Below are 13,576 nucleotides of genomic sequence, written 5' to 3'. Positions count from 1 at the left end.
AAGGCTGACCCCCAGAGAGAAACGTTGGTCAGCTATAGAGAGGGAGGCCGTTGCTGTGGTGTGGGCCCTGAAGAAGTTGAGACCATACTTGTTTGGCACTCACTTCAAGATTCAGACCGACCATAAGCCCCTCCTATGGCTTAATCAGATGAAGGGTGAAAACCCCAAACTACTCAGGTGGTCCATTTCCCTACAGGGGATGGACTTTACAGTGGAGCACCGCCCAGGGACTGACCATGGCAACGCAGATGGTCTCTCCAGGTACTTCCACTTAGAACATGAAGACACAACTGGTCAAGGTTAGTCTAATGTCCCTGCGTTTGGGGGGGGGTTATGTAGGAGAGTAGGGTCTGCTATCCTATGGTCACCCCAAATTTTTGCTTTTTGCTTCACTGGTTTCTGACTTAATGTGGCTGTGGGCCTGCTAATCAGACCCACAGCCTGCTGTTCTCTCTCTAAATTACTGCCAATGCACTGTAGGTGCATTACGAATTGGAACTGGTTCACCTTATGAGCCCCTGTAGTAGTGTACCCTAGGTACCCAGGGCATAGGTGTATCCAAGGCCTACCAGGGGCTGCAGCATGTATTATGCCACCCCTGGCCTGGCCTCCATATTTGACGCAACTGGCTGATCACTCAGCTGGGGTAAGTTGGTGTAATCACCTCTTACTTAGGTACAGTATGCCTGTGCCTAACCCTAAACTGGACACATATGTTCCTATCAGCCACTCCTATGGAAGGCCTCATCAATCCTGGAGGCAGAGTGCTTGGAAATATGTGAGATGGTGCTCTAGCATGAGCTGAGCCTGTCTGCAGCTGTCGGGAACCACTCCCTAAGCTGTTCCGGGATATTGCCATACCATATACTCTTAAGTGCATTATAAACCTCGCGGTTAAATGCTATCTTTGGTTTGGCTTTATCAAAACATGTCGAGTAAGGTGTCATACGAATTGGAATGCTATCCCCTCACCAGTTCTGGCGACGGGGATAGCATTCCACCCTTCTAGAGGGACACGGCATGTGTCTAGCCTTAACCCTGGTTAAAGTTAAACAGAGCCTCAGCATCACAAAATGGATGCTGCCACCACAGACACGAGTCTGGCCTCCTGCTGCTGACCGAAACTCGGCAGATGGTGGCCTGGACAAAGGGTTTCCTGCCTTGGGAGGTGCGAGCACCACCCCAGACAGGGTTTTGTGTATTGGGTAGGACAGGGCTGAATAGAATCAGACATGCCCGGGGCACACAAGGTGTCCCCGTGCATAGGCCAGTCCAAACCGGTCCTGGGACTTTCCAGACCCAGGCTTGGCGCGGAACTGGACAAAGGAAAGGGGGTGTAACCGCCCCCCTTCCTGGTTCCTCCCAGAGGAGGGACCTAGTAGGTGATCCACCCCTCAGATTGGGAATAAGAGTGGGAGCAGTGCCATTGCACAGCAGATCATCCTGAATCAACTTTACACGAAGAAGAAGACTGGACTTCGACATTCTGCTGCACAGAAGACTGAAGAGAATCTCCCTTGTGGCTTAGGAGTGGCCACCCTGTGAACACAGGTACCAACCAGCAACTCGACGTCTGCTTTGCCGCCGCCTCCCGCCGGAGCCCGAGCCCAGAGCCCGACAAGAACCAGACTCCCAGACCTCTCAGAGCCCGATCCACAGTCCCTGCAAAGAAGGGACCCGTGGAGGCACCGAGTGACGTGGGACCGGACCTCTTGGAAGACACTCGAAAAGCTGACTGCGCAGCTTCTGAGGCATCCTCGACGTTGTGCTTTGGGGACTGAGAACCCCCACCACCGAGCGGCCCTTGCACCGAAGATCAGCCCTCCAGCATCTCCATGATCTGCGTGGGGCCCTTTTGCATTGTGCCACTCGACGCGCCATCCCGGCCACTAGCCACGTGGTCAGCGGCCATCTTGGCGACGAAACCGACGATTTACACAGCAGGTCTGGTTGCTCCAGACCTACCCAAGCTCCTGTAAATAGGAGCACCCGCTCTGACCTCGCTGGTCCGAGTGTTAAGCATCTTTCAACTTCTGCGTGGCTTGCATTTGCCAAGGCCTGTTTGCTCCAATCAGGTCGCCGACACCGCCAACAGCGAGAAGCCTGCGTGGGACAGCTCGTGACCGACTCCTGGACGTCCTCGACCCGGGTATCCACGTGGCTGCAGAGAGAAGCTACCCGACAACGCCTGTTTGCACCCGACATCGCCTGGTTCCAATCTGGTTCCACGGTAGTCACTGGCTAGTGACTTTGAACACTGTCCCCTCTGCTTTCAGGTCTTCACATCTTCAGATCCACCCTTGGATCCACCGGAACTCTTCACATGGAGCCGCCTGCAGCATCTTCAGCTCCAAGCACCATCGACCAGCGTGACGAAACCCGACACTACTTCGACCCTGTGCACCCGCTTCCTGTGGGTGAGGTAACTCAGCTCCGCCGGTACTCCTGCACTGGTACACATCTCAAGCGCCTGTGTCTTAAGTTTCAGCTCCGTAGGTCACTCGGAAGGTTCCTAACTTTCTAACTTTGTACTTTTTACGCACCATAGACTATGCATTGGAAAGTGCGTGCACTTTGAACACTGCACCCGAGTCCCGCGGGCCTTTCCCGACTTAGTCACCAGCGATTCCCAAGGCCCTAGGCCTGTTCCCTTTCCTATTGGTATCTCTTATACCACTTTCTTAGTATATGGTTTAGGTGGCCCCTAGGGCTCATCCATATTGTGCAACTTTTGTGTATTTTAAACTGTCTTGTGATTTAACGCTTGTGCTTCTGTGCTCATAAAGAGTCCAGGGGATTTTATAGTTAATAAATCAATATATATTTTCAATATATATCTGTGTGGTGTCCCTTTCATTTGGTATTCAAGGGGGTTGTGTATGGTATAACAGCTGGCTTCACATGCCTTTCAGAGTTTAGCCTAAGACTGCTTTGTCCACGTTACCACTAGGATAACTGGTCTACAAGGTTGAATTACAACCAATCATCATAAGGGTTGCTTGGCATGGTACAAAGTGATCACTAAGAATTAGTGAGCATTATATACCAGGCCAACTTCTCACACGCAGCAGCCAGGGTGCCTGACTCCGGACCACAGGGTTCACGGTTTGATCGCTAGTTGGAGGTTAGCCCAGCACCATGTTACTCTGGACAATAGCTTGCTTAATCTTCCTGATGGCCCTCAGCACCGGGACACCTCTCCGGAGGTAGCTATAAGCTTTACAAATGCTGGTATTACACCAATGAGGAAAGAACTGGTTTGGCCTGGGCTCAGAACCCTCTGCCAGCAGAGAACAAAGACTTTGTGGATTATAAGAAAAGGGGCGATGACCCCATGTTGATGGTGGAGCTTAGCGTAGGCTGGGAAGAGGACAATGCCTGGGGCCAGGAGGAACCGCCATTGAACTGGACTGCAGAAAGGGCTGACCTGCTTCCTTTTGGGCTAGGGAACGGACTACCACTCTGCCTAAAGAATCCTTGTTCTGGCCACCCTGGGGACACTTTGCTGGTGTGCCCCTGTGATCGCCCATGGCTTTGTGGCTTGCCCTATCTGATTTGTGACAGCGCATGGTGAGCGCTGTGTTATTCAACTCTTGGCCTTTTTTAATGAAGCACGTGTGGAGCGCTTTTGATTTTCACCCAGCATGGTGAGAACTGGGGGACTGAGATCACTCTTGACCACGTGGCTGGTGTTTCCGGAAAGCTCCCCATGTGGGACGAAGAAAGCCAGTGGTGAACACTGTGGTGGTGCACGCAGTGCGTGTCCAGTGCTACCCAGTCCCTGTTGCTCGGGGCAGTCGGATTGGAGAGCTTGAAGTTGAAAGCGCTCTCTTCCACCCCCTTTTCTCCTGTTTCCAGTCCGGAGCACCTGTGTTGCCAAGCTGCCAGGGCAGGACACGGAGACACAACAGAAGCCAGTCAGAGGCTGAGCCTGGTTGTGGGCGGGGTTCCGTCCAGGAAGGGAAAAGCCAACTGAGACTTTGCTCCATGGAGCTGGGGCCGTGCCCTGTCTGAGAGGCCGCTTAGGAGTTGTAGAAGTGGCGAGAGTCCCACTTCTCCAACCGGAGCAGCTGGAGAAGCGGCGCGAGTACTGTCCCACTTCCCCGACCAGAGAAGGGACATTGTCGGAAGGCTCCAGATGGGAGCGCCGCTTTTGTCCTCAAGCCCGCAGCAGTGGTGGGCAGAGTGTGGGGACCTGGCGAGGACTACTCCGCAACCCGTAGGTGGTTGCCCTTCGTCTTGCAGACAGTGGCCCGCGGGACACGCAGAGAGGTCAGTTTCGCCTACTAGCGGGCTGCAACGGCATCACACGTTCGTGGGCAGTTGCCCTTTTTTGGCATTGGGAGACTCAGGGGGTCATTACGATGGCGGATTTTCCGCATCCTCCGGGCCGGCGGAAGCCACCGCCGGCCCGGAGGATGCGGGAAATCCGCCGCAGAGGCTTGAAAGACCCACCGCCAAATTAGGATGGCTGGTGGGTCTCACAATCTGTCCTCCACTTTTCCGCCGCGGTCGGAAGGCGACCACGGCGGAAAAGCATTAACATGGCTGGCGGTGTCTATCAGACACCGTCATCCATATTAGGATGGAGTACAAAGTATGCTTTTCCACAGCGGCTTTTCCGCCGTGGAGAAGCATACGGAGCTTCACTTCGGGGGCCCGTTGCGGGCCCCCTGGGTGAAGGGGAGGAGGGGGGTGCACATGGGGGGTACCTATGGTACCCCCCTGCATTTGTGTGGACAAAGCGGCAGGCACCGCGCGGTGCCGGCTGCTTTGTGCACGCAAATGCAGTGCATGCATTTTTAACATTGCGGCGGGTGCAGCTTGAAGCTGCACCCGCCGCAATGTTAAAGATTGAGGATGTGACCGCCAGGGTGGCGGTCACATCCTAATTGCACAGGAGGGAACTCCGCAGGCAATGCGGAGGTTCCCTCCTACTCTATGGTGGCGGACGGACTCAGGTCCGTCCGCCATCATAATCGGCCCTTTAGTGAGGGTTCCCCACTCAAGAAAGCCAGGGTGTGTTGCACCCTTGCCCCTAATTTGGTGCACTGGGCACTGGGGTCATTTCTTTTTGGGTTAGGTCGGATGAGACATCGACGTAGGCCCCCTGAGTCCTGGAGGAGGAAGGAACCTCCACTACATTAACGCATTTCCTGTGGTAGGTGGGCAGAGAAAGACAGTTGCCACAGTAAGGTAACTGGAGCACAGGTGCGGCTCTTAGTGGTGATATGCCTAAGGTGGGCAGGATATGTTTATGATATGTGCACTCTACAAGTTATGGATATGGTGCACTGCTGATGATGTTTATGCCTACTGCTTGATGTGATGTTGTGTCATACTGTGCAGTTTATGCCCTGAGGCGTACATGTATGTGGTGTCCTATAGTGCACAGCTGATGTTGCTGGTTACTTCCAATGTGTGCCCACTATAGGTTGTTACTATGGTGCAATGTGGAAAATGTGTATGCATAATGTGTTATGCTAAGTACAGTTCCTACCAGTAGCGACTGGTCTCTAATTGTAATGTTTATGACAGTGGCCCAGTTGGCCAAAGTGGCACAGTGTAATATATGTGATTGTGCTCTAATGTGTCTTTATGGATAATAATAAGTCTATTTCTATATAACCTTGTGTGGAGTTTCTTTTGGGGTGTGCCTAGTGTGTCACTGCTATGTGCCTCTGGGATTAGCCTGACTGCTCTGCCAAGCTACCAAGGGGATGAGCAGGGGTTATCTCCAGTTTCTAACTCCCTTACCCTGACTAGAGTGGCTTAAATGCATACCATAGCCAAACAGAAACCCCAATTCGAATAATATCCAGTTGGGCTTTTGAAGTAGAGGAGCCTTCAAAAAGATGCCCTTTAAGTGCACAAGTCCCTGCCCTAGCTCTTGACTACGGGGGCCAGGGTGGGTATGCAGCTCTAAGTGTGGGGACAGGACACAGCCCTTTCAGGTGTGTCACCGCTTTGCTTCCATTCTGCCCTTCCTGCCCCGAATGGCCCATTCAGGATGTAGATGGCCCATCTGTCACAAATGAACCCCCTATGTGTGTGGCTGTCTAGAGGGAATCCACAAAGCCAGTTGTCACCCACCCCAGAAGTGTATTCAGAGACAGACAGAAGGCACCAAATGGCTATAGTAATTAAATGTAAACTTTTTAAATGTGCCTTTTCCTGAATCGCACTTTAAAAAATCCAACTTCACTATAAGGGTTGGTTTTAAATTGTGATTCTATAAACACCAAATTTGAGGCTCCTATCTCTTTCCAAATGTAAATTACACTTATGAAATGTAATAAGGCAATCCCAATGTTATCCTATGGGAGACATAGGCCTTGCAGTAGTGAAAAATGAATTTAAGAGTATTTCACTACCAGGACATGTAAAACATAAAAAGTACATGTCCTATTTTTTAAATATGTGAATCAAAGGGTATGTAGTTCCTGACAGGTGAAAGAAAAATGGAAGGTCGGGGGGAGTCTGAAGAGTCAGATCGGGGGATCTGATCCCTCAGGATAAAGGCCCCTCACACACTCCAAGGGGTGTCATGCTTATTATTAGGCAGCTCCTCGTTGGGTCAGTGCTGCAATACTCTGGAGGGCCCTTTGCCGGAGTTCTCTTATTTTTTGCCTATGTGAAGAGTGAGGTGCTGTGGAGGTGTAACAATGTGAACCGACTGGTGTACCGTGAGGTAAAAATAACTAGGGAATTCCCAAAGCAGTTTTAATAACTGGGTTCCCTTGTCATGGTTAAAATCAATGGCTGGCTAGAAGTGGATACAATGGTTCAATCAAGTACAAAGGTGATGTTTAACAGAAGGTCACCATGTGTCTTGACTATTTACTGTTAAAGAGATCATGGCAATTGCTCAAGACCAAGATACTAATCTACTTGTGTGTGGGTCGGTGGCATATGTTAACGAATTAAAGTGTACCCATCAACAATCACACTAGTATGCAGTATACCTTCAGGCTAAAACAGACCATGTATGGCGAAGTAATGTACCTCAACAATCAATGGCAGAGTGGAACCCCCACTATCATTTAAATAACAGTATATTGCGAGCGCGACTAGTGCTCGACCTACCGCATCCTCTGCCACCATGGAAAATACTTTTTAAATACCCTCACCTTGCCCCTGGTATAACTAGGGCCTACTTTAGGGGTGACCTATATGTAATAAAAAGAAATGTCTGGAACTGGCAAGTGGGTTAACTTGCAAGGTCGACATGGCAGTTTAAAACTGCATACACAGGCTCTGCCATGGCAGGCTGGAGACATGTTTAAAGGTGTACTTGAGTGTGTGGCATAACAAGTGCTGCAGGCCCACTAGTAGCATTTAATTTACAGGACCCGGGTACATGTACAGCACTTTACTATGGAGATATTAGTAACATAAATAAGCCAATTTTTGATAAGCCAATGTTACCATGGTTTACATATAGATCACATTCACTTTACCACTGATTAGCAGTGGTAAAGTGCCCAGATTCCTAGAGCCAGTAAAAACGAAGTCAGTAAAAACAGAAAGCTTTCAGGCAAAAAGACAGGGGAAAACACACCAAGCATGCCAGGTCTAATACACAGTCAGTGGATACCCTGAAAATCTGGCAGAGGTCTGATTGTTCTAGCCTTACGTTGGGATACCCTTGCGTGCAAGCATATAAAAATGCCCAGCATTACCAAAATGAAGAACCTTCACAGGATAGACACAGTGGTGTTTGTTGATCTGTCATTTTCCATCAAATTACTTCAAGAACTCTGTGTATTACTGTCTTTCATATGAACAATACCCACAGCTTTGTAAAACAAATTGCACCAGCAAAATGTGAGTAAATAGGATTTAAACCTACTCTAAATTTTATTTGTGCACAACTCATCCCAGGGTTTGGTAAATCGGATATATTTGGATAAAGTATGTATTGCTGCCACAAGTTTGTTGAACATACTGTTGAGTTCTTCATTGCTACGTAACTGAAATCTTTTTTTCTAGATTCCCCTTCATCCAGGGAGTTCAATTCTTCTTTTGATAAATTGAAAGGAGAATTTTAAGTAGATAAAATATATCCTACATTTTAGAATTTATTGGTTTGCCAGAAACCCTATTAGCGAAGAAACTAATGAAGTGGACCATTCTATGAACTTGACATTTCAACTATATTGTAAGAATATCTGTATATTTCACCATTTGTGCAGTTCTTCATTTTGCTTTCTTTTTAACTTGCAAAGCTGTACTCGTCATTAGTCTCCTTTTATTGGCAGGCACCTGTTAAAATTAAGAACAACTAGTGATTTAGACAACAAATGTCTCTTTTGGCACCAAAAGATAGTTACTATTTGGGCTCCACTCACATTTTCCTAAAGGTTAATCCCTTGATCACCACCACCGTTGTTAATCCTGACATTCTCAGTCAGGTCTACTGTATCTGGCAATTCGAGCGTTCATTTCCATAGTATAGTTCAATTCCTTGACTCACACGTTTAATGCAAAGTTAATGGAACAGACCCTGCTCGCCAATCATGCCAGAGTGAAATACACTTGCAGCTGGGACCTAATCACCACTGCTCTCGCTTCCTCTTGCCCAGCTCCCCAGGCATTTCGGGTGCGGCAAGACTGGCAAAATGGTCCTGTTGACATAGCTGGGTGCGCTTGCAGGGCTTTCATTACCCATTGCCATGTGTATGGCTTGAAAGCCTCCTATCAATCTCCCGCTTTCAAATGGGAGGCTGCAAATCTACGTTCCCCGAGAGAATGGAGACTCTCGTCCAATTAATTAGTTGCCTTCCACTTTCCTTCTGCGCCCTGCTGCGCCAGTGAGCAGTCAGAAAGAAACTCAGAGGGAGGCCTAAGCGCATGTAATCACAGGAGGGCCATGGTGGCCCGCAAGAATACTGATGTCACAGGCATGGGAACTACATCACTTTGGTGTAGAAATGGTTGTGGTTCTTTGGGAAACGTTTACAGATTGGTTTTGGGTCACTGACCCATACATGGGCCACCCCCATATCAACTTAAATGCATGTACCCAGGAAATTGCTCCAGATTTGTGGTAGGCAGGAGATGTTTTAGATAGTGTTCACATTTAACTTGGAGTCAGTCAGTGGTCCAAATGGTTTTGGATTGCTTCTACTGGAAGGACTGGCTCATGGAGGAACCTGCTTGAAAAGCTGTGAGCTAAAGAGCGATAAAGGACCTGGCCCAAGAGGGAGAGCTAAATCACAGAAAAACTGCACAAAGGGAGGTGAGATTGGTAAAACGGGGCCTAAACATTTGCTACAAACATGTTGAAAAACTGTCTTTATCTTTTTTAATATTCACATTATCTTCATCCTCCATGTTGACTTGAGAACCAATTTGACCACTCACTATTGAGCCATCTTTAAGCCCCAATCTCAAAAGCTGTCTTTCCCCAGTCACAGTTTTCCACTAACGCTGTACTAATGCCCTCAACAACTTCGTAGAACAAGTTGGACTGTTTTGACATCTGTATATCTTGGCCAGGTAGTGACTCTAACAATACCTATCCTTAACATGACATCCAAGGGTTAGCGTGCAGAAATTTGCCCTGCAGGTGCTTCAGCTACTCCTTGCCCCATGTTTTGGTTTCTCTCAAGTGGAGGTTTGACATTTGTATCTGTGCGCTGAAGCCTTCTTTGAGCTTGGGTCCCTGAGATGCGAGTTGCCTCTGTCAAGATCTGCCTCTGCATTGACAGACCTCCTCAGTAAGATTAACAGTCTGGGTTGAAGTTCAAATTGTAAAACACTGAACTTCTGAGGTACAATCTTCTTTTAAACCCTTAAAAACCAACAATGCAGACGTCCATTAAAAAAAATATATATATACATTCTTTTTAAATTTAAACTTCGTATGGGCAGCTAAATTCGCCGTTTCCTAACTGTATTGTTTGACTGTGCTGCAACACGTGACACTTCGTGCATTTCCTCTTGAAATTGTCCTGTATGGTTTAGTCTAGCTACCAAGTAGAAGTCCGAACCCCTAAGGGAGACCTGTTTACCTCTGTGTAGTGGAATAGAGGCGTGGAACTGAGTCCAAAAAGCCAATTTATCCTAGCACACAAGGAAGGAGAGAGAAGCAAAGAGGACATGCATACTAAGAGACACTCACAGGCACCTCACAAAGTCTCCTAGGCTTGCCATAAGATGGAGCAGCAAGAGAGCCTACAGATTAGAACAACTAGAGTCAATGGGAAGTGAATTCTGTTTTGTTTCTGTATTGTCTGTCAAATAGATATAGGAATGTATCAGCACTTACTTTATATGTAATATTCTTTTAAATGATCTAAACGAAAATCTGATTTCTAGAGGCATGTTGTGGAGACGTTTTTTGGATTTGATGAGGAATCCGTGGACTCTGAAACATCATCTGTGGCGTCCTACACAACCGATAAAACAGACAGGACCCCCGCAACACCCGAGGAAGAGCTGGAAGATGTAAGTACGAGTACACCCTTAAATTAAAGCGATAAAGGCAAAATATATTGGACAAATTTTAGAGCAAATAATCTGTGTCCGGGTCTGTTTCTTTCAACAGTTTAAACAACTTCAGGTGCTTATTGCTGTTAAGGACTGTAAGTTGGTACTTCTTGTGAAACAAAGTGAAATATCACCATTCGCCTAATTATTATCTGGTAATTATTAGATATAGCTGACTAAATAAATCCTCTCTAACCCTCTCAGACAGACAAGAGGTACATTCTACCATAAATACTGTGAGGTACTGTAGGGTCTCACCAAAACTGGATGGTGAGTCCGCCACTGGTCTCTTCATTACCAGTGACATGCTCCTCCAGGATGTTACCCCAACAGCGCTTCAGTGTGGACTGTGGAACTTACTAAATGTTTAAGCTCTGCACAACAAAACTGTATAGTGAATTCAAGACATGGGCTGGGATGGCCCAATGGAGGTTGTCCAATGCTTTACCTAGAGATATGGCCTTGAGGAACACGTGTCTGCTAAACAAAATGCTTTCTATAATGTGCAGCACTGCTGCATAGTTTAGGGATTGCAAATATAACTGGAAGGACCCTTGTGAACCGTACTTGGGAGTTTTATCTCTTATGAGCTCATAAGCTACAAGTATGACTCAGATCGGTATGGAAAGAGTGCATAATGTGACGATTTCAAGTAGACCAGACACTGTCCAGACCCCCTAGGTGGTGTCCCTCCAGCCCTGGACCTTTGGAAGTGGTGCTGAAGGTGCTACTCCCCACTAAACCTAAAAGTTGGGGCATTCAAAATGTTTTTACCAAAATGTGGCCCGAGAACCGACAGAAGACTGGGGCCTACCTGCTCGTCAACTCACCAAAGGTGCATCACCGGTCAGCCTGAATTCGCTGTAGCTCCTGGGGCATTCCTCTACGCAACAGCAAATCCTGTTCAGCCAGACCCCTCACTGTAGGCATCTGGCCTTGTGCAGCCCCATTGGCTACATCCTGCAGCATCATTCCACTGGATTATTTTGACTTCCTAAAAAGTGACAATGGTAGAAATTTTCACTGAGACTCCGTCATCCGGGTCCCGACTGCGACGCTTCCTCCTTGGATCCCGCCGACTGCCCTGCTCTGACAAACTCAACCTTCTCAGTAATTTTTCTTAGAAATTTCTTCTAAATTTGAAGGTAAGCCGAGACTACGCCCAATCTACCTTGTGTAGACAAACCGCGCTCCATCATGATTGGCCTTAACATTTGACTTTGCTCCAGTCTTGAACGACCAGATACTAATGGTTGGCACTTTAAGGCACTATTTTTCACTAAAATCTTCATCACTCTGATTCTACTGATTAAATGTATTTCATTTTTGTGTCATTTTATTTTCTTAAATGTATTCTATTTTACTAAATTGTTGTGGGGATTTTCGTACGTTGTGTTTTGACTTTATTACTGTGTGCTTCCTAAAAACTTAACACAGGAAGGACTCCAACCTTTAGAAGTGGCTTGACACTTGATACAACAGAGGCCTACCTAAGTGTTTGTAAAGTGGCAAACTTTGCGCATACCGTTGTAAAATGTTCAATAGGTACAAGATTACAGTTGGAAAACAATAGACAACCCCTCTGAATACGGCCAAAAAGAATCAGCACAGTACATTACTGCTCCAGAGTGGATGACTAACACCAAAACCCTTGCCTACAAAGGTAACTTGTGAGATTACATGCAACCAAATCTCTTTCTATGACTGTTACATAATGTGACAACAATCTACTGTTAGAGGCATATTGGATTTGCCATATGCTTTTTGCAATAAATAAACCTGGCCTACTACCTTTGTTATAACTTTTCATAATAAACAGGCCTGACCTATGGTATCTGGCATAAAATGTTCCTGCATACCAATTAAGACTATTGCTGTTATCATTGGCTTGTCACCATACATAGTTCAGTCTTAAATTTATTGTGTGCTGAGAGTAATCTTTCACACAAGCCAACCATCAGGCATAAAGTCATAATATTGAAAATGCATTCAGAACTACAGTTGGAAAAGCAAAATACTATCTTTCCTAACAAGACTAAACAAGAATTCCCTCACTGCAAATTTTCTATACCTTTGGTTCGTCAGAGGAGATAAGCAGCGACACAACCATTGCCTGCAAAGGTCTTCTCTGATATTCCATGTAACATCTGTAGGCTTTAATTCAGAGATATAACAATCCACCCTTGAATGCCTATTGACTTTAACATATGTTTTTCACAAATCTTAACTTACAATAAGCAATCAGGTCTTTAACCTTTTTAATTGGTTATGTCACCGAAACCAACTCAAGCCTACTGTACTGAGTGTAAACGTTCTACAAGGCAGCCATCTGGCAAACAGTCACAAAAGTACGGAAAGTATACAACATTACAGTTGGCAAAGCAAAATACTATCTCTCTAAAGAGTGCCTAGAAGGATTATTATAGTGCATTTCTTCTATCCTCAAGGTTTGTTCTGGTGACTCGGCAACACCAAAGCCCTTGCCTATTATGGTGAGCTGTGAAATTGCATATAACAACATATTTTTCTAGAGGCTTTAGCATATGCTTTTCACAATAAATAAGCCAGGCCAACTAGCTTTGTTTTAATGTTTCATAACAAACCAATCAAATGTATGAAACCTACAAAATCTGCCTTGACTTTTCCAAATGAACCGATGAAGCCTTTATCCATTATCATTTACACTTTACCCAACTCTGGCCTATTCAAGTGCATGTAAACCATCAACCATCATGCAGATGATTATAAAATTACAAATATGTAGAAAAAACCAGCTTGCAATACAATATACAACTCCTCTCAACAGAAACTTCAAAGAATCGTTACAGTGAACACCGTCAGGGTTTGTTAGAGTGGTATGCCACTGCAAAAACCCTTTGCCTTCTACAATAATCTGCGAGATTCTATGCAACAAAATACCTATCTGAAAGCTTTACTATAGAGTTATAACAATTCACACATAAATGCCATCAACTTATGCTTTTCAGTTTAAATATGTCAGGACTTATACCTTTATCATAACATTTCAAAATAAACAGAAAAATGTGTGTCTATAGCTGGTCAAACAATGTAATAACAACCA

The 13,576-nt window shown here is 46.3% G+C and overlaps 2 protein-coding genes across 2 annotated transcripts in view; both read left to right on the top strand.

The window, feature by feature from the left end:
• The window catches only part of LOC147725442 (uncharacterized), a 45,920-nt gene extending 35,499 nt beyond the window's left edge, over positions 1–10,421 (top strand). Inside the window, exon 2 of the mRNA XM_086964110.1 lies at positions 10,324–10,421. Within this exon, the coding sequence (XP_086820236.1) occupies positions 10,324–10,355 (32 nt within the window). The 3' untranslated portion in view covers positions 10,356–10,421. The remainder of the gene's footprint in view (positions 1–10,323) is intronic.
• The window catches only part of LOC147725440 (janus kinase and microtubule-interacting protein 1-like), a 1,438,523-nt gene that overhangs the window by 1,192,250 nt on the left and 232,697 nt on the right, over positions 1–13,576 (top strand). The window contains exon 10 of the mRNA XM_086964109.1: positions 10,324–10,452. Within this exon, the coding sequence (XP_086820235.1) occupies positions 10,324–10,452 (129 nt within the window). The remainder of the gene's footprint in view (positions 1–10,323; positions 10,453–13,576) is intronic.

This window comes from Lissotriton vulgaris, chromosome 3_2 (assembly GCF_964263255.1).
Source record: "Lissotriton vulgaris chromosome 3_2, aLisVul1.2, whole genome shotgun sequence".
NCBI classification, from domain to species: domain Eukaryota; kingdom Metazoa; phylum Chordata; class Amphibia; order Caudata; family Salamandridae; genus Lissotriton; species Lissotriton vulgaris.
The sequence above is the reverse complement of the archived record's forward strand: the minus strand, read 5'-3'. Positions and strand labels throughout refer to the sequence as shown.